At 40.1% G+C, this 22,087-nt stretch overlaps 2 protein-coding genes across 3 annotated transcripts in view; one reads left to right on the forward strand and one right to left on the reverse strand.

The window, feature by feature from the left end:
• Alg6 (ALG6 alpha-1,3-glucosyltransferase) overlaps positions 1–3,563 on the forward strand; it is a 31,210-nt gene extending 27,647 nt beyond the window's left edge. The window contains exon 14 of the mRNA XM_051164678.1: positions 3,188–3,563. Within this exon, the coding sequence (XP_051020635.1) occupies positions 3,188–3,385 (198 nt within the window). The 3' untranslated portion in view covers positions 3,386–3,563. The remainder of the gene's footprint in view (positions 1–3,187) is intronic.
• On the reverse strand, positions 203–22,087 carry Itgb3bp (integrin subunit beta 3 binding protein). 2 transcript variants are annotated; one of them, XM_051164676.1, is made up of 5 exons: positions 21,955–22,059; positions 21,596–21,689; positions 20,218–20,277; positions 10,413–10,460; positions 8,308–8,369 (listed from the first exon to the last, which is right to left on the reverse strand). In XM_051164676.1, exons 1-4 carry the CDS (start codon positions 22,051–22,053, stop codon positions 10,414–10,416), a joined length of 300 nt encoding a protein of 99 aa, XP_051020633.1. In that variant the 5' UTR covers positions 22,054–22,059; the 3' UTR covers positions 8,308–8,369; position 10,413. The 2 variants fall into 2 exon arrangements, with proteins under 2 accessions (XP_051020632.1, XP_051020633.1); XM_051164675.1 differs by lacking the exons at positions 8,308–8,369; positions 10,413–10,460 and adding an exon at positions 203–452 and having other exon boundaries at positions 21,955–22,087.

The raw sequence follows: 22,087 nt of genomic DNA on the forward strand, positions 1-22,087 counted from the left end.
TCTGCTTTCATGGCTGTTTGGTATGGGATAACCAGGTGTGATCTTCCCTGGGCAAGAATGCTTCTCCCATTCTCAGTGTTCCTCAGTTGTCTGTAGTTCTTTCTGCCTGTAGGGTTGACCTTTTAGACTTTTCCAACCATAATGGCATACAGACATGTTTATTTTTGTTGTCCTGTTCAGCTCATGTTTAGGCAGCGATGTTGGTGAGACTATGGGTGTAGCTTCTGACATTCCTAGGAAACATAGTTGCAACAGCAAACTTCTGATCCTTTGGCTCTTTGCATCCGCTTTTGCAATGATCCTTGAGCCTTAAGTATGGGAGTTGTTTTTATAGATTGATCCATTAGGACTGGGCTCTACAACTAAGCTTATGATTGGTTGTGGTTTTCTGTAACAACTTCTTTTTGCTTCAAAGAGAAGTTTTCTTGATGAGGGATGAGGACTTCTTTTACCTGTGGGTTTAAGGATAAATATTTAGAACGTAGTTAGGGACCATGCTGGTTTAGTAGAGTGGTAGTTGTAGGTTCTTGTCCAAGACCCATGACTTCACTAGCCCTGAGCAGCTGGCTAGGTTTCCAGTACCAGGCTTAGTAGCTCTCCTGTTGAGACAGTCCAACTAGAGCGATTGTTTACCACCAGGGTACGTGTGCCACGACTGCACCCGTAAGGCATAGTACCATGCTGGTTATTGTTCAGTTTGTAAGTGTCATAGCTGCGTAGGAATGTTGGTTTCCTCCCCCCTTTGGAGGCTTGCATGGCATCTTCTGAATGGTGAAAATAGTGCTCACAGAGGTGGCTTTCAAATCAGTTCCAGCTCAGGGGCCTTTGGGCACTGTGCCTGAAGCACATGGTGTCTTCAGCAGTGAGGACTTGCCTTCTACCTTTGAGGGGCAATCAAGGGTTAATAGCAGTAACACGTAATGTTTTGGAGGGGGTCTCTTGCACAACCTCTCACTGAATCAAAAGAGGGCTTTTCAGGCCCAGTGTTGCGGTTTTTGTTAGATGGTCTTTGGCTCTTGGGGCCAGCATTATCAGCCCAGATAGGACATTTTCATTTATACTATGTATAATTGGTTGTTTTTGTCTTTGGTTGTTAATAGTGTGATTCCTTAAGACTTTCAGGTACCCTGTTATTTCACCCTCCTCTTTCCTTCTGTATTTATCTCCGTTCCTCTTCTCTAAATAGAGCCCCACCCCCTGCATTTTGCCACATTCCTCTGCCATTACTCTGTTGCCTCCCACAGCACCAACCTGGCCCTATCCCCCTTTATTTTCCTGGCTTTTGAAGTTCCTCTGGACTATGAGTCACATTGGAAGTTTGGAGCCAGGAGTCTCATATGAGAGAGAACTTGTGACATTTAGTTTTTTAGGGTCTGAGTTTATGGTTTTTTTTTTTGTTTTTTTTTTTTTTTTTTTTTTTTTTTACTTCTTTCCATTTACCTGCAAACTTATTTTCTTCCTTTCTTTTCCTTCTTTCTTTTCTTTCTTTCAACAGATAAATAGTATTTCGTAGTGTTTGTGTGCCAAATTTTCATTATCTATTCAATGGTTGTTGAAGGGAAATCTGCTTTTAGAATGTTGTCTAATAGTGTAAACAAATATGCCTCCCCTAAAATCAATTTTAAGGAAGACTAATTAAGTAACTTCTAAAATTATGCTTATACATGCAATTAGTTAGTTGGCAACCCAAATATTTGGGAGTCAAGACTTAGGCAGCATGCTGTATAGGTAAAACAAGGACAAAGCCATACTTGTTGGAAGATGAAGTTTTAGTCTTGTGTGGCACTTGGGACAGTAACAGTCCGTAGCCTCAATGCTCCTGTTATACTAGCACTGAACTTTTTATTCTGAACTAAATCCAAGCAGGCTGGAATCAGATTCATTTAATGTGAGGCCATGATGGACAAGAGCATGAAGGATATATACTGTAGTTATTGCTGCTACCAGCTTCTTCCTAATACCTTGTGAGATACATGTGTCCTACAGGATGATGGTGATTTGATGGTTACTGAGACTTGGGTATTGGGCTGAGGAGAAGGTTGAAGATGAGAGTTCAGATCCTCAGAATTTGTGAAAGCTGGGTGAGCCAGGTGAGGTGTGGACATAGGGAATCCCTGGAGGAAGTTGGCTCACCAGACTAGCTTGAACTGGTTGAGTTTGAAGTTCTGCAAGAGATACGAGAGTGACAGATGACAGCTGATGCCAACCTTGGACCCTCATGTACATGCACACACTATGTGCCCATACAGGTACACATGTATGTGCATAAACATTATCTACTACATATTACTTTAAAAAGACAGGTTCTGGGACCAGTAAGATAGCTTAGTAGATAAAGACACTTGTCATAAAACCTGACAATTTGAGTTTAACCTCCAGAACCTGTATGGTGGAAGGAGAACACTGACTGTAACAAATTGCCCTCTGACTTACGCATACACATCACACACACACACACACACACACACACACACGGCGTGAGTGTATTCCCTCCCATTTCCTACAAACACTGTAAAACAAAAAGACAAAGGCTGAAAGCTTAGTTTCATATGAGAAACCTCTGGAGAGCTTTAACAACAAGTATTTATATCTAAGGCTTATCCTTAAATTTTTAATTTGCTTGGCATGTAGCGTATGTATGGAGGTTTTTAACAGTCAGTCAAAGCTGAAAGCCAAAGCTGAGCTCTGTTTACAGGACGGATTGTACTTGTCTTCAGCTCTCACCTGCAGTTCCGCTACTGTAACAGCTACAACTTGGTGTTACCAGCTGTCTGCTTTCTATTGCTGTGATAAAGACCATGATAAAAACAACTCCGGGAGGAAAGGGCTTGGCTTACATGTGTCTGCGTTACAGTACACTGAGGGAACGAACTCAAGGCAGGAGCCTGGGGGAAGGTACTGAGGTGGAGGCCGTGGAAAAGTGCTGCTTACTGTCTTGCTTCTCATGACTCAGCATCCTGCTTTCTTACACACCCGGGATCACCTACCTGGAGGGACACCATCGCTAGCGTGCCACAACCTCTCACATCAGTCATTAATCAAGAAAATGCATCACAGACTTGCCCACAGGCCAGGCATTTTTCTCAGTTGGGGTTCCCTTTTCCCCAGTTTACCAGAAAAGCAGCCAGCACACCAGCATGGCCTACTATAACTATTCAGTAATAATATTATTTTTCTTGCCTTACAGTTTCTTTCTTCAGTCATCACCATGGTCCTTCTGACGATTTTGAGCGTCACATTGAACCCTCCTCAGAAATTACCAGACTTGTTTCCAGTACTTGTGTGTTTTGTGTCCTGTATAAACTTTGTATTCTTCTTGGTATACTTTAACATTGTAATCATGTGGGATTCCAAAAATGGAAGAGATCGGAAGAAAATAAACTAGCTATATTCCTAAACATACACACAATCTTTTTGTTATGTATAAGTGAACATATCACCTTTGGAATCATAGAATTATAGGAAAAGAAATGGTGAAAAGGCATTGTTATTTACACAAAATGTATATGGGGACCAAAGCATTTGTTTTCTAACTACTTTTTGGTACAGCGTTTTATAATTTTGGTAATTCCTCTGATTTTAAATGGTAAAATCAGAGGAAAAAAAAATGTCCTAACTGGTTGTAGTAGCTCACACCTGCAATCTCAGTATCAGGAGGTGAGACAGGAGGACCTAGAGATCAAGGTCATCCTGGGTTACATAGCAAGTTTGAGGCCAACCCGGGGTATGTGAGACCCTTGTCCAACAAAAAGGGAAGGGAAAAAAATGTTCTTAATGACAATATTTAATAATGGAATGTACTTTAATATTTATAATTTTAAAAAACTGCAAATATAGTGAGTTTATTGGAAGAATTAAGCTCCTGTCGTGTTTGAGCTTTAGCATACAAGTAATATGCATCTCATTTGGAAGTTGTATCTCAGGGAATTAACTTAAAAAATTACTGAGAGGGTACATTATGATGTTTCAATATTTATTATTGCGTATGCAAAATTGGATGCTAATAGATTAAGTGGTATTCTTGTTTCCAAGAATGTAGAATCATTTAATTCCATTTTTTTCAAAAAGAACTTTTAAGGCTGGGCATGGTGGCGCACGCCTTTAATCCCAGCACTTGGGAGGCAGAGGGAGACAGATCTCTATGAGTTCGAGGCCAGCCTGGTCGACAAAGTGACTCCAGGACAGCCAAGGCTACACAGAGAAACCTTGTCTCAAAAAACAAAACAAAGCAAACAAACAAAAGAACTTTTATTGAATATAAAACTAAGAGTTTGAAGTATTTTAGTTACTCATGGTCATTAGTTCCAAATTTCTAGTCTCGTTCTAAGGTAAACTACCTTATCAAGGCTCCCGTCTCCCTTTCTGTTACCTTGCTTAAGGTTTCCATTGACGTGTGTATTCAAACTGTGCTCTTGTCGGCTGTGTCCACCTATGTTACCCTTATTCGCCTATGCTTGCTCTGGTATCAACTGGTAAAAATCTTGTATTATGTTTTACTTTCTCAGGAAAAAATAGTTTTTTTTAAGTCTCTGATAAAAATTAAAAGTCATTTTTACCACTAACTAGCCTGTTTTTGAGTATATTTCTTTCATAATATAACCATCAAAGCATTAAGTCATTAAATGGTATATTCTAAAGTGGTATAAAGAATTAGTTCTGGACGTGGCTAGTGTGATGCAAGAAAATATTCTTCTCAATCTGGCAATAGAAGTGGGTCTACACAAAGGAAATGTGGGTGCCTACTCCAGGGCCAAGGTCAGCACAGAGAAGGAGCCCGTGGGCACCACTTGTAATCACTGGACCCAGCTGACAGGCCCAGCTTCACTGCTTTAACATTTTCTTTTTCCTTAATAATAATGTATCTGAGTTTAATTCAGAAATGCTGACTTCCATTAATGGAGTTACAACTTTTCAGAAATGCAGTTAAAACAACATTATTAGCTTAGTATATTAAGAGTTCAAACACACAGCAACTGCCTTAAATCACTATGTACGATATAAACACATGTGTCAGTACAAACACATTTTTCAGGTGATTTAGTCTAACCATGCTGAGTTCCCATCAGCTTTAAAGGATAGTTATGATGAACAATATATGTCTGTCACTCTCATGTCCGTTCGAAACCAGTTAGAATCCACTTAGATCTGGGCCTGCTGGAACACAGTGGTAATCTTGGTAGCTACAGGCAGGGGGATGATGAGTTTGAGACTAGTCTGGGCTACATGGAATCCTATTTTAAAATACAAAGTTAGACAAAGTGCCTTATGCTTGCAGCAGATAGCTTCCAGAGCACCAGACCCTCCCGCGAGAGTTCCCGAGTTTCTCAGCTGGCCTCAGGACACAAGGTATATAAGAAATTACTAAGTAAAGATAGGAAGCCTCCCTTTCTTACCTGTCGAAAACCGAAGAGCTCTGTGTTCTTTTCAGATACATTTTAGAGTGAAGAGGCATTTTTGGGACGTGCAGGTTTGTCCACTGCTAACATACTTGGGTTTACTTCTTAAAGCAATGTGAGAACACAGCGTGGGTTCACGTACTGTATGAAGCTTACCAGAATCGTGATCCTTGAGGCCTAGAGAGGGGTGAAAGTCTGTCCAAATTATAAACCACAGTGAGGAAGCAAAACACCTAAGAGGTCAAAGCAGCTGAACAGCCTGCTGTTTACAGGAAGGAGCTAACAGCAGCTGGAGGCACAGTGGTTCCAGTTCTTAGCTGGTTTCTATTCATTGGAGGGTCATGGCCAGGTACATCCCTGTCCCTCCCTCCATATAAACATTAGTTTTGCGTGTGGATCTTTCTGCTTTGTCCTTCATGTGGCCTCTAAGGGTGATAAAGCGAGAGTCATCTGATCTACGATGAAGAGAACTGGGAAATGATTCTCAGCAGACCCAGCTGTTCTGAAAGGCAAATGCTCAGTATATCAAGAGGTCAAACACACAGTCACTGCCTTAAGCATATACCTACATAACTCATCACAGGGAAACCAATCTACTCTTTAACCCTTTGCTTTCTAGCTAATTCAGGGTACTTTATAAGATGTTCTGGCTTGTACCCTAGTTTACAACATTAGAACAATCTATATTGGTATATTTTTGTTAACATTATATTTTAAGGATTATATTAAAAAGTATTGATATTTAGCAGACAGGTCTGCAAAAAATTTTGCTTAAATAGTTCCAGGAAACCTAGAACAGTTGATTGAATACTACTTAGTACTTATGTCATTTATAGCAATTTAAATTTTTTTTTTTAAAAGAACACTTTAAGATATCAATCTGGCTGGGCACGGTGGCACATGCCTGTAATCCCAGCACTAGGGAGGCAAAGACAGGCAGATGCTGTGAGTTTGAGGCCAGCCTGGTCTACAAAGTGAGTCCAGGATAGCCAAGGCTACACAGAGAAACCCTGTCTCAAAAAACCAAAAAGATAACAATCTGAAATGTTTCTAAGTGGAAAATTAGTTCTTTTTAACCTTGATTTTTGTTTCACATTTCCATACAGGCCTTATATTTTCAAAATATATTAAATCAAGTAACATCTTAAACTAATTTTGTCAGAACTTAGGGCAAGTACCAAGAGCATAGCATATCTTTCCTTGTAGCACAGGCCAAGCATGTGAGTTTTAGAAACCATGTTACAGAGATGATTCCCCATCAACTCTTACCTGACAGCACAAACAGATTGTAGCACAAACATCACAGAATCACACATCTAAGCTAATGCTTCAAGTAATCCAGAAGTGATGGTATACTAACTGTCCTATAGTCAAGGTCTTTTCTTTATATTCACTGGACTTTGAGTTTACTTCAAAACCAACTTAATATTTAAATGTTTCTATACTGAAAATTCATTCCAGTGTTTTCTAAATGTATGAAATCTTAAAACATTCACAGTAATTTTCTCTGTAAGCGTAGACAATGGTCCGTAATGTGGAGCAATATACATCCAAGATACTAGTTCCTCAACAGTTCTAAATTTTCAATAAACATAACCTGTAAATTGGTACTGGCTGGGGCTGTACATGGGAAAGCTGGTTCCTGCCTCACCTGCTATGTTGTGAGTTCCAGTAAAGTATGCTACCTTACAAAGGTAGAGTCATAGGCTATCCATAGAAGCATACGCGGTCCACTGTGCACATCAAGGCTCTCCTGGACTTACATTAAAGGGTCAAGAAGAAATGTACTATTTACATTGGGATTATCTTCTGGTGTGTGTACAAAGTTTAAATTAGCTGCAAGAAATTTTATCTAGACTTGCACCTGCCTAGTGCTACAAGTTGGTATTTACTGGGCAGATTAATTACACACGTTTCTTCTGTGCCTTTAAATACGACCAGGCAGATGCGGACACTTCACAGTAAGAGTGTTTCTTCTAAGTGCCTCTGGCATATAGAAGGTGGTTATTACATCATCACCAATTAGGTTCCAAATTAACATACATTTCATACATCACTTAAATAATTTAAAACCATTTACCATGTAATTTGGTGCCTACTTTAGACACTCATAAGCTCCCATTTGCTGATTTTTGAATCTTTTGAGCAAGATTCACCCTCACAAATTAGTTTGGCTATTCTGACAGCATTCTTTACTTTGCATGAAGAAATATGAGAAATACTTTTCAGAGAATTTTGATACTCCAGCATGACCCACAACAACACAATTTAGATGCCTTTGTCTGCATGCCTTAAGGGATTTCTAGCAGGTGCTTCCTTCAACAGCTGCCAACAAGGGGGTGGTGGTGGTGACTATGACAGTCCCATTCAGTGTGTCCCACTGGGGACGCCTAGTGGTGATAGAGGATCTTAGACTGGAGCATTGTGTCAGGGAAAATATTGGCAACTGCTAAAACTTCCTTGTAGGCATTCGGCTCCGTTCCCTCCTTGTTTTCACCTACAGAAGTCAAGCGCAGAGGTGGGCTTGGGGGAAGGCTCAGTGTGAGAACGTGCGTTTGGATCACTAGAACCCATATAAAGCCAGAGGCAGCAGCAAGCATATGTACTCCCAGCACTCGCTGGAAGCTTGAAACCAGCCAAGTTGGTGTACAGACTTGTGACCAAGAGATCCCGTCAGACAGGCTGACATCCGAGGCTGGCCTCTGACCTCCATACATGTGCCATGGTAAATGTACACAGGCACCCACAAGCATGCACATACAGACGCACACACAGAGTTTTGCACAAATAAGTGCACAGTAGACTCCTTTATTTTTCTTATTTAGAAAAATCCACATATACTCCACTTCCTGTCCCAGAGGATGGGTTCCAAACTTGACAGTCCCCCTTCGTGACTCTTTATTGTAGTCTGGTCCTTATGGGTTGACTAATACCCACGAAGATTGACACAGCTGCCAGACTGGGAAGGTAGTGCTGTAAAGGAGAGAGCACTCTTATTAAATGTTACCACGGAGGAGATGCTGGTTAGGCTAATTATTGAATTTACTCTTACAATGTAGTATCACAATCCTGTTTACAATCCAGCATGAGGGGGAACCAAGGGCATGTACAGGGTCACAGCTAGGTAGCAGAATTGGTATTGAACATCTTTGGAGTAAAAAAAAAAAATTTTTTTTTTTTTTTTTTATAACACCAGACACTGCAAAAACTGTTTTCATCAGTCAACTCTGGTTGTTTGGGAAAGCTGCTGAAAAAGATTTTGAGGTAAAATCCAGGATCAAGCAGAAAAGCTGGTAAGATTTATGTTGCGGCACAACAAGTGGGGGTCGCACTCCTCCTCCACAGCAGCCATGTGCTCTAAGGCGCACTTCAGATCCTGGCTGTCATCATCATAACCTCTGCTACGGGGCCAGCTCTGATGATAGAGCCTGGTGACCGTCAGGACTGACCTGAACCCTTCCTTAGTTTCATGTTGTAAGAGTTTGTTCTTATGCAGTACTTTCTGCACATTTATACAACCATCAAAATTACCCGTGCTTTTGGAGCCAGGTATGGTTGGTACATGTCTGCCATTCCAGCATTTAGGAAGGAGAGGAAGGATGGAGGTCAGACTGGGCCATACAGTAGAATCCAGATGTGTGTGTGAGAGAGGAGGAGGGCTGGGACAGGGGGAGGGAGTGAGGAAAGGGAGGGGGAGGGGGAGAGAGAGACAGAAGGAGACAGGGAGACAAAAAGGTTTTTCTCAGATCAACTCTCTGGTGAAGTACATGGCAGCTGTTACTAGAGTGTAAATGGCTCCTGGACAGAGATGATGTAGACTGCAGTTAGTAGGACTGTCCCTCCCCACCTTTAAGACATACATGCCCGCTGTAAAGCCCAGGCATATACCTCAGCCACTCAAGGGCTGGGATTACAACGGTGTGCATCACACCAGGCTAGAGCTGGTGTAAAGTCCTCTAACTAATTTCCTTGTCACACTTTCCTGAGTCGATGTATGTCTGTTGTGAATTTTCTAACACTTCACTTCCTCCACTGGTACTCGCAGCAGAGAGCAGTGTTTATAACCATTATCAACTTTGCCTTGCTCTACACCTCATGAAAGGCAGAATCCAGAACATTTACTGGCCTACATTTTACTGGTATTATAGGTCATTAATTTTATACACTATTCTTTCCCATGTGTAGTTTCACTATCACCGCCTATTTCAAGTTCATGGGCCTTTGTGCTTCCTATCTTCATGTGGTCAGGAGACTACCCTGTCCTTGTCGGCCCAGCTGCAGTCATGAAAGGAAGGCAGGTCTAGTCTTCAGACTTACAAGGCAAGCCTTTCCCCCAAGTTTGGGGCAGTACATGCAGTTCAAGGTTAGATTCCATATGGAATCCAGTGGATTCCACTTCTGCTGTAAGGCCTGGTCTATGTTAATTTCTTTGTGCCAGAGGGCTTGCCCTGTGGGACACTATCTGTTTCTCTGAGCTCATACTTTGATCCTTATTTGAGCAACGGGCCAGGACCCTAGAGTGAAGTGTCTGAACTTGTATTATTAAGTATAGCTCAAAGCTCTTTTTTTCCCCACCTCTAAATTGCTGCTAGATCGTATCACTTCTGAGTAGGGTTTGAGTTGTTGAGCCAGGCTGAGTGCTATAAACCCTAGAAGGAAGAACAGTGATGGAGAAGTGATGAGGCTGAGACAGGAGCTGAGACTGGTTTACTCTTGGAACGGAAGCCAAGTTCTTCACTAGGGTGAGAGCCAGTCAGAGGTGTGCTGAGATGAAGAAAATGCCCAAAGCAAGCAAGGCATATACCGTCTAGTGAGTTACTGACCACATCACATCACGGCATGCTGATATAGTCTATATTTTATAGTTAGCTACTAGCAAACTATTATCTTTACAAACAATGGCAATTGCTTTAAAGGAAAGCTATGACTAATTAATTAACCCTTACAATGTAAGTAGAATGTTTTTAGATAAACAAATTTAACAAGGTTAGCTCAGATAAAAAAGAGAGACATTACCTCAGTTCAAAATGGCTTTAAGGAATTCAAAGCTGTCAAGATGGTGTTCTATATGAAAAAAGATTTTTATTTTCAGAAAAGAGTTCAAGATAACTTGTCACATTATATGATACAAAGTAGATACTGAATCAAGTGAAACTAAACTAAAGTTGGGGGCCGGAGAGGTGGCTCAGCAATTAAGAGTATTCACTACTCTTGGAAAAGACCCAGGTTTGTGTCTCAGCACTCATACAGCAGCTTACAACCATCTACAGGTCCAGTTCTAAGGGATCTGCCACCCGCTTCAGTGCTCTCTGTGGATGCTACATGCATGTGGCACATTTACATACATGCAGAAAAACATCTATACACATACAATAAAAATAGATACATGTTTTTAAAAATAACTCCAACTCTTATTTTACATAATAAACAAGTTTGGGCTTTATAACTTTTATTTCAACATCTCATTGGTTCCTCATTCTACTTCAGAGTATATATTTTAAAATGGCAATAGCCAAGACATCTGCCATCTGCCTTCTAGCTTATACCATTACAAAGACTACCAGTATGCAGTGCTATTGCTATTATGATTCCACGCTTCATTAAGTTACTTGCTTCCTCTGCTGGACTCTATTCCTGAGGGCGGGACAGTGTCTGCCCTGTTTTGGTATCCCTAAGGCCAGAAGACTAATTCATAACAGGCATTCTGTAAACACTGAATTCGTGAAGGACATGAAGAGTGCAATCATAAGTATTTGAACCTTTCATCCCAGCACTCGGGAGGCAGAGGCAGGTGGATGTCTCTGAGTTGAGGCCAACCTGATCTACGTCGCCAAGTTCTAGCCAGGACTACACAGTAAGTCCTTGTCTCAAAAGAACCAACCCAACAAAACCAAAAGAATGTTAAGTGTTTGAAAATGCTTAGATAATTCTTGGAATGAGACAATACTATTGTTGTGCTGCAAGGAATGTAGCTTTGATAGATAAAACTTTATCCATCGATTCATTCATTCATTGCACTGCATAAAGGGCATCTGATGTGGCTCCTTGTAGGTGTTCTGCTGTACTTAGACCCCAGCTCTCTCCAGCTTTGGACCTAGGCTCTGGGGCTGCAATACCGAGGAGTGCACCAAAAGGCCAGTAATCTGAGAGTGACAAGACAAACACACACTTAACAGAAAATGTGACAAGTACCATGGGAGTGTACGACAAGAAACACTGTCCTTCCCCCAGGACAATGGCAGGCCATTTGAGACTGGCTCTACAGTTAGCTAAGGAGGAGCCTTTGAGGCAGAGGAGGAAGAAATAGCAATGTAAGGGAAGGAAAGAAAGTAGCAGGAGCCCAGGCGCTCCAGTGGGCTCAAACTATGCTTGCGTACAAATGACCTCTCTCCTCTTTTGAGTCTGTGATGGACAAAACCACACCTAACATAATTAGCTACATAACAATGTAAATATACTTTGTTACATATGCATCTAAAATATGTATGCCACTTAGCAATTTGGTGTGAGTCTTGGGGAGAGGGTGAGTTTTTCTGACTGTTTTCAGGGCTAAAATGGAAAATGTTCACCTGTCAGGTGACAAAAAAACCAATTTCTATAAATGTGCCAGGATAATTCTTCTCCTTCTTAAGAACAGTCAGCCCTCAGTCTATTCATTACTGTCTTTTTATAGTATTTTTATTTAATAAAACCTATTAAGGCCACCATACAAATCTCTTTACTTATGCTTTTATCTTTTAACTGATCAATTTTTATATTGCTGACATCCCTTCTCCACCATTTGTTCATTTAAAAATTCATAGTATGTGAGCTATGTCTCCAGGGAAGTGTCTATAAAATTTGTTACAGCTGGCAAATGTGTATGAGTCAGTGATAGCACATGACTAAATGCTTCACAGAAAATAAAATTTGTTTCTGTAGTAAGCAGAACTGTTTAAATGTTATTTATTTTTATGTTTCAAAGAAAATATATTGTGAAGTGCTGCATTGATTTAAAAGGCAACAATGTCTGTGTACACGCTGTAGAAGAGAAATTTATGAAACCTTTGCACAACTCCTTTAATTGAATTTTCCAAATCTCTCACCACACACAAATAATCAATATCTTCTGCAGAGAAAACCAGTCAGAATTATTACAGTCTTTCTTTTCAATTTTGTTGTCATCAGCACATAAGAACACCTGGATATTTGTACTGTCTGCTTGCAGGTTATTTACACCTTTTAAACACATAATTGCTATTAAGTGAGTCCAAATGTATAATTTTAACATTTACTACAGATTTTTTCAAAAGAAAAATTATCATACTTTAAATAAAGCGTAAAAATTTAAATCATAGAGAAATATTTTGTAAACGGCTTTGAAAAGTAATAAGCCCATTTGGTTTTCCTTAAATCCAAGACAAATCTTAAGTAAGTATTTTCAGCAGTTGATAGCATTCTCCAAACAGTGACAACTGGCATAAAACAAGGACATTAATGTTATCAACAGTAGAGGTCTGACCCATGAACAGCATGTACAACAGTAAGTCCATCAAAAGGCCTGAGGATTACAGTGTACATTAATGTGTATTTGTGACCCCAAAATTAAGAGCTATATCCAAAGAAGTCCAGGAAAATACAAAGGTGAATTTTAAAGGAAATCTTCAAACTCAAACTAGAGTGGTTTTAAAGCTAAGGTATCTGGAAAAAAGAAAGATACTGCTTAATATTTAGATAAAAGTTATAAAGGCCAAAAGGGCAGTAGCCTTCAGCAAGTAAAATTGTTTAGCTAACATGATGAATATTTTTTTCAAGATTGAGTTGAGAGACGTATAACATATTTTTGTTAAAAATACCTCAGTGGTGGCTAGACTGAAAAGGCAATGCTGCATCAAACTATTTTATAGTGTTGGTACAGAAGAGGTTTCAGCTTGTCCTGTTGCTAAAGAATTTGATAACTTCAGAATTCTATAACCAAGATGAATTTCACAATGGAAGTTAACTAAAGAAAACAGTCTGTGCTCTTTTTCAGAAGACCAGAGCTAGAAATTCTGAAATAGTTTCTATTACAAATAGCTGAAGCAATCAACTTTTTTGAACACTGTAAAGTTCAGATGGTTGTACTGCATTTGAAATACGCATTCTGCGGCCTACACAACGATTCTCAAAACATAAAATATGTTTTGGACTGAAGCTAAGTGTCTCGATTTCTCGTCTTGGCAACTGCTCTACAACTTGCTTACATTCTTTTCAAAAACATTTTGTTTACTGGAAGTCCTAGTCACAGACAAACAATGGTGGCATTTTTTAATATCTCTAGAAAAAAATGAAAATGCCAAGTGCAACAGAATGCCATCTATTGACTAAGGCGTATCTGTGTGAGGTTGTTTTTAGTAGAGGTTGATTGTGTAAAGCAAATTTCACATTTCATGCCTCACCATGTGATCATACTGTGACATTCCATTCTTCTCAGCCCACTGAACAGTCAGATGCCTTCAATCTTAAGCATAACAAATTATTTTAAAAATTCACACCAAAATCTAACAGAAAAGGAATCTTTCATTTTGTTATTTTCCTAATAGTCACAAAGCCAACATTATTAAGGAAAGTGAAATTAGTCTTATATCCTGGTGACCCAAAGAAGCCTTCCTTTGTTCTAGAACCTCGAGTTTAGTGGAGGAGGGCCCGTTACTCACATAGTCTAACAAGGACTTATGACTCATAGGTGTGGCTCTTAGGAAAAGCTTAGTGACTTCTTCAAGTTATCTGGGATCTTTTACTTTTCTCTTAGCTACATGAAGCCTCCTTCACAGTATGTGTCAGATGCCTTCTTATTAAATCCTGGTGTGTCATGCTGATGTGCCTCTTCCTGCAACATCGACTGCATGTGGTGCTGAGGGAAGGGCAGTGGCACTAAGGTTTGGATGGGTGGTGGCAGCAGAAATGTTGTAATGCTCCTGCAATTATTCTAGAAGGACATTAGAAGAATCTGAAGGGTAAGACGACTTACCATCATCATCCTGAATGGCCAGCTTAGGGACATTCTGTTGATAGTGAAACAAGTAACTGGGCTAGTCCCATTTTGATTTGTTTTGTTTTTCAAGACTGGGTTTCTCTGTGTAATAGCCCTACCTGACCTTGACTCACTTTATAGACCAGGCTGGCCTTGAACTCTCAGAGATGTGCCTGCCTCTGCCTCCCGAGTGCTGGGATTAAAGGTGTGCACCACCATGCCCAGCTCCTAGTCGCATTTTTATTATTACAGAAATGAAACAATTCAGTATTCAGCATAAGGGCCAATTAAAATAAACTTATGAAGAGTCACAAGATGCTTTAAAATTTAAATAAATCTGGATAATAGAAAAAAGTATCCAGGCACAGTGGGTCACTCCTGTAATCCCAGTACTCGGGAGGCAGAGGCAGGTGGATCTCTGTGAGTTCAAGGCCAGCCTGGTCTGGAGTTCAAGACAGCCAAGGCTACAGAGAGAAACCCTGTCTCAAAAAACAAAACAAAGAAAAAGAAAAAGAAAAAAAAAAGTAAAGGAGAAAAGTTTAAGAGTTAGAGCCCAATCTCCAAAGGAGTACACCAAGTGACCATCAGAGATGTTGCACAATTCAGCAAAGGCTTCCCAAAATCAGTATGTAGTAGGAAGAGGTAGAGTTGTTAATTTAGTAATTTAGTAAAAAAAAAAAAAAAAAAATCTGTGTGTGCTTATGAGTGTGGATCATCTTTACCTACTTTAGCAATAAAAAACCCAAAGCTGAAAATATGCACAGGATGGGCTGGAGAGAGCAGTGGGGGAAAGCAGCTAGTAAAATACGAGAGCTCAGATTAAAATCCAAGGAAGAGGTGGTCATAAGTTGAAAAGTGAAGAACTTTTAGTACCTTAGAAGTTATAAAAAGCTGGCTCAGGGGTTAAGATAATTGGCTGCTCTTCCAAAGGTCCTGAGTTCAATTCCCAGCAGCCACATGATGACTTATAACCACCTATAATGAGATCTGTTGCTCTCTTCCAGCCTGCAAGCATACATGCAGCCAGAACACTATACATAATAAATAAAATAAAAATTAAAAGAAAAGAGCTAAGGCAGGTTGTGCCAAGCTGAACTGGAGGATCATCAATACAAATAAATGGCATAGATAGTATATAAGCACAACAATATTGGTTTTTAAATTAAGCTTCTATTTAAGCCACAACAAATAGCCAATGCGTACTGGAAATTTCAAAACATGATTTAGTGATAAAGTTTCTTCTATGAATGAAAGAAAACCAGCCCATTAGAAGCCTGACAGTGGGCAAGTCAGTCTGCATTTCTAAAAATAACATAATAGCTATGCCGCTATTCTTGCATAAATGCACAAAGAATTGAGGTACAGTGGATAAATGAAAGGAATGACATCATCCAAAAGCCCGTCACAAGTTTATAGTGAAGTGTTAATGCTTTTGGAAATGTTCTTTAGAAGTATCTGAGGGCGAGTGAGAAGGCTCAGTGGGAAGTGGGGCTTGCTGTCAAAGCCTGGTGACCTGAGTTTGATCCCCAGGCATCACAGGATACAGGAAGAGAGCTGACTCCTGTCATCTGCCTGCTGACTCCTTCAAGTGTGTAGTAGCATACCCCAAATAAATGAATTAAATGTAATAATTGTGTTAACTACCTGAGAATTTTTCATTTCTCAAAATTTGGTAAATGCCAATTTAATTATTAAGATAGAAAAGTATGGATTTAAAAATATATCATTGGTACAGAAGATATAGAAGACTTCTTCCAACTAGGAAATAGTAAACATATAAATGTCACATTATAATCTAAATCTTGTCAGGTTAGGAAGGGGCAACAGTGACACACTGCAATCATGCCACAAAAAAAGCTAAAATAGGAGACGAGACCCCAATCTTCTAAACAGCTCCCTGTGTGAGATTGTAGGTCACAGTACAAGTGGGAGGTGCAGCAGTCTTCTTCCCATTTCTCTACAAGAGCTTTGGAGGCACCGCCATGTGTAATGCAGCAGGCCTCTGTATCTGACTGGAATCTGGTATGTCCACTGAAGGTTACTGATCAAGTTAAGCACAGTTAAACGTATGAGATATTAATGTATAATCTGAAAACCGGGGTGACCAGCTGACTTCACTTGTTTTTGGAAGAAACATGAAATCATGGAAAGGCCGCACATTCTGAGTCCTGCTGACTGTTAGCTGGAATCCCTGCTCTGTAACTTAAGTGGCAGGGTCTTCGGTCAAGTTACTCAGTGAATTTATTAGATTTGTTTATTGTCCATAATGACAATGAAAATAGCTCCTTGTAATAGTAATGTAAAGATCTGCTGAGCTTAGGACTGGGAACAGAATATACAGAAATTACCAATACTCAGTAAATGGTAGTTGCTTGTACTCAAGGGCCAAATCCACTCATATTGGTGCCAGAATATTAAATTTCTCATATTTCTACACACAACAGAGTATTATTCAGTCATGAAGAACAAGGAGGTCTCACTTGGGCATCTGACCAGAGCAGCACTCAATAGGAACAGCCTATGAGTATGGCGTTTTTAGTAAGACCCCTGCTGAGTTAGAGGTTTGGTGGTTCCAGGCCCTCCATCAATCACATGTATAGAAAACTCCCAACAAGTATCCTGGGACTGTATGCAGAAACTCAGCTAGCAATACACTTTGAAAGCACAGGGAAGGCACTGAGTCAGATGCACTCAGTGTTTAGCAAGGTGAGACTTGCTGAGAGCCTGAGTCTGTAGAGGAATAGACACAGTCCCTAATAAACACGATACTCCCTATGAGTACTGCCAGCCTCCTGTGCCCAAGCCTCCTGCGGCTCATCCGAGGTCCCTAGGGAAGGCTGGAGGGGAACGCAGATGCTGGATTGGTTTATTGTCACTTCTTAGGGTATAGGTTAAACAAGAGTGGGTTCTGGAGAGGCAATGTTATCCCTGCCCTTGGTTTCTCAGGAGATGATGGCTGATTCTTCTACAGACATCTGTATCATTGTTGAGGTCATAGTATCCCCAAGAATAAACAGGGCTCTGAGATTATGCTTAGACCCCAGATCCAAGATTGTAATGGGTTGGGAAAGGCAACAGAAGCTAGCCATAAAAGGGAGCCGTGGGCACAGAGAGGACCCAGTGTCCTTCTATCTCATCCAGGCTGGGTTGGGCACACTCGGGCTGGTGCTTAGCTTTGGTGGGCTGAGGCCTTGAGGATAGGGCTTCTTTCCTTCTGCTGCCTTCTTTTGTCCACCTTTAGGCATTCTTTTCCCATCTTTTTGATAGACTTGCTTGAAGAACATAATAGCTTGGTTCGCATGTGCAGTTTCCTTATTGCAGCCTCCTATAGGCGAGCCCTGCTTTTTACTGCCTTTTGAATTTCTTTCTCTCTTTCTCTTTTCATCCTAACTTGAGCCAAAATCGCTTAATCTCCCATGACCCCCTTGACATCATTGGTCCCTCTATTGCTCTTCCTCTTTCCCCCTTTCCTCCATCAAGCCAACACTAGTCAGTCATCACGCTCTGCTTTCCCTTACCACTCATACAGCAATTACCATCTTAGTGCTCATGGTACTGTCAGTGTTCCTTTATTTCCTAACATGGCTAGCATGTGATTGTTTTTAACTTGACCATTACTGTGTTTTCACAGTGGGCTGGCCTATCTTTGCTAGTGATAGTTTTTGCAAACCTGGTATTCTAACTTCAGGGGAGTATTAGGAATTAGCCTGGTGCTTTTAATATGTGGGCTGGGGGTCTAACTACTAGGCTAGTTTTGGAGCCTAGCAGAAAACAACACTATACCCTTACTACAACCCAGCCACTCTCCTACATTGCCAATACTTCAAATGAAAGAACAGAAAGGGAAAAAAAAAATCAACCAGAGATTTAACTCCAGATATATGTCTCAATGGAAAAACATCAAACTGTGCCTCCCATATGTGTGCATGTATTTGTGTGAACATGAAAACACACCGCACATGGACAAAACAAGACAGAACAAAAGGGTCAGACATTACCTTAGGGTGGAAGAACAGAAAAAACATATTCTGAGAGAATGGAACTAGGAAACAAGCAGGTGCCATTGTTCTAATATCTAATAAACCAGACTTCAAACAAAAATTAGAAGAGACAAGGACGGTTACTTTCTACCAATTAAAGCAACAACCCATCAGGAGGACATTGCCATTTTAAACACATATGCATTGAATATGGTGGGACCTGATTTCACAAATCAAATACTACTACATGTAGTGACTCGGATGAATACCAACACATTAATAGTGGGTGTCTTCGTCAGTGTTCTGTTGCTGTGAAGAGACACCATGACCACTGCAACTCTTATAAAAGAAAGCATTTAATTGAGACCAGCTTTCAGTTTCAGAGGTTTAGTTTATTACCATCATGGTGTATGTAGGCAGACATGGTGCTGGAGAGGTAGCTGAGAGTTCTACATCAGGATCAGCAGGCAGCAGGAAGAGAGAGAAGAGTGAGCAGCTGGGCCTGGCTTGAGCTTCTGAAACCCCAAAGCCCTCTCCCTCTCCCCCAAGTGACACACTTCCTCCAACAAAGTCACACCACCTAATTCCTGACAAGTACCACCACTCTCTAATGACCTATGGGGCCATTCCTATTCAAACCACCACAGTGCATAGCATCAATAGCCCACTTTATCAACACACAGGCCATCCTGACAAAAATAAACAAGAACAGCATCTGAGATAAATGACATCATAGATGGACCTAACAGGCATCTACAGAAGACTCCAACCTGGCACTGGGGAATACACATTTTTCCCAGCATAACATAGAATTGTCTCTAAAATAGTCTGTGTTATACAATACAAAGCAGGCCATCACAACAGCAGAAAAAGAAAGCTGAAATAATTTCTTATCTGACCACAATGGGATAAAACTACTTATCAACAACATGAAAACAATAGAACCTGTACAAATGCAGATTGAACAACACATTGCTGAATGATGAATGAGTCACTGAAGAAATCAGGAAGGAAATTTAAACATTCCTAGAGTTGGATGAAAATAAAAAGACAACATACTAAAAACCTATGAAAACAGTTCTATTAAGGAAGTTTATAACTACCTTAAAAAAGTAGAGAGATTTCAAATAAGTAACATAACGACGAAGGTGAAGGTCTTGGAAAAACAAGAACAAGCCACCCCAAAAGCAGGGGTAAAGGACTAAGATCATGGCAGAAATTAATGAAATGAAAATGAAAAACAAAAGGACAAATCTCAACAATGCAAAGACTCAATAAAACAAAGAGTTGGTTCTTTGGAAAGAAACAAATTTTGAAAAATCCTTAGTGAAACTAAACAAACCAAACCCCCCAAAAGAGACAACACTCAAATTAATGAAATGAAAGATGAAAAGAGAGCAATTATAATAAATACTGAAGGAATTTAGAAGGTCAATAGGGCATACTTTGAATACTAATTTCACTAAGTTGTAAAATTTTTAAGATGAATAAATTTCTACACACACACACACACACACACACACACACACACACACACACACGGTCTTAGTTCATGAAATGATATGGAAGCATTTCTCTTTTTTAAAAAAAGACTTATTTTATCTCATGTGTATAAGTGTTTTGTCTACATATAAGTTAAGCAGCACATATGTGCCTGTAGAGGTAAGAAGGTGGCACTGGATCCGCTGGAACTGGAGTTGGGGATGGTTGTGGTGAGCTACCATGTGGGTTGTCAGGAACTGAAGCAAGGTCCTCTGCACGAGTGACTCGTGCTTCCAGCTGGTGAGCCATCTCTCCATCCCCATGAAGACATCTCTCTATGCAATCAACTAAAATATTACACTCCTACCTTTGCGAGGAATTCTTGAATTCTTCTTTTCAAACAGTTTTTGTTTTATTACTTTTGTCACTAAAAGAGAGAAAACAAACAAACAAACAAAACCACCCACACATTAAAAAGTACTGTAAGGGGCTTGAGAGATGGTGCAGAGGTTACGACAGCTTGCTGAGCAGCTGTGAGAATTAGACTTTGGGTCTCTGTACCTAGTTAACAAGCTAGGAATCCTGTGCATGACCGTAGTCACAGCTCTAAATGGAGGCCGGGCGTGGTGGTGCATGCCTTTAATCCCAGCACTCAAGGCAGAGGCAGGTGGCTCTCTGTGAGTTAGAGACCAGCCTGGCTTACAAAGCAAGTCCAGGACAGCCAAGGCTACACAGAGAAACCCTGTCTCAAAAAAGCAAACCAAACTAAACCAAACCAAACCAACCAAACAACAACAAGAACAAGAAATACAAGGCCCAGGCCCAGGGAGAAACACTGATTCACAGGAACAGGCAGTGAGAGGGCACCCCATGCCTGCACCTGTGTGCACACTTGAACAAATGCGCTCTCTCTCTCTCTCTCTCTCTCTCTCTCTCTCTCTCTCTCCTCTCTCACACACACCTTTTTTTCAAAGAATTTACATAAAATATTTGGGTGTGGTTGTTATACACCGGTAATCCCAGCATTGAGGAGGCTGAAATAAAAGAGAATTGCTGTGACTTCAATAACAGCCTGGGGTACACAGTGACTTCAGGATAACCTGAGCTATGAACACACAAACATGGAATATGAATGAGTAATTTCTCATTATTCAGAAGAAGCAACTGTAGGAAAAAACATCAAAGTAACACATACTATAGGTGTCAAGCACAGTGTAGTGCCTCTCACTATCTTACTTTGAAAAGGAGCTCAGTATAAAGGAAGCCTGCCAACAGTGTCCACTGTGCAATCTTTTCCTCCACATTCAAGGTGAAGCCATACAACAACACATCCTGATAAAGTATGCATGCCTTTTTTTTCTAAAGATGGTGACAGCACCTTTATCTGGACAGCTTTGGGACATGTATGATCTATCAGATTGAAACGTGAGACACATTAGGAGGTGTATCTCTAAAGTTACTAACACTAAAAATATAGGAGCTAGAGAGGGCCTGCTTTTCCAGAGGCCCTGAGTTCAATTTCCAGCACTCACATGGTAGCTCCCAACCACCTATAATCATCTATAATGGAATCCGATGCCTTCTTTGGGTATGCAGACAAATCATATATATATGTATGTATATATACATATATGTCTATATATACATATATATCTAAATAGATATATACACATATGTATATAGAGATATATATGTGTATATTACATAAATAAAGCACCTTTTGATATTACATTAATTTTTCTTACTTAGTTCTTTGGTTTTCTTCACTTCTCCTTTTAAGAAGCATGGTACTAGGGAAATGCCAATGAGATCTTCAAGTTGTCTGTTGCCCTCCAAAGCCTAAAAGATAATCATTTTTAATGAGTTAAACTCTCTACAACTAAGAGATTATTTACCAAGGCAACACAACACATTGTCTTCATACTATAACTAAAATATTATGGTTAATCATTATAGAGTATGACTAGGGAGATTGCCATGAAAAATAAATTAAATATATACTCTGAAAACACTGGACTGGATTCTTAAATATAGGGCTTCTTTCTTTTCCTTTTCAAAAGAGATAGTGGAGATAGGAAAACTATATGTAAGAAAAAGTGCAAACCTGTATACTTCTTAAATTTTTCATTATCTCCATGGTTTTTTCTGATGATCTCTCAATATTAGAGAGCAACGTCATGAAACTAGGAATGAACAGAAACATATAGTTACTAAGAATAAGCAGGTCACGGGGCTGT

This window comes from Acomys russatus, chromosome 2 (assembly GCF_903995435.1).
Source record: "Acomys russatus chromosome 2, mAcoRus1.1, whole genome shotgun sequence".
Lineage (NCBI taxonomy): Eukaryota > Metazoa > Chordata > Mammalia > Rodentia > Muridae > Acomys > Acomys russatus.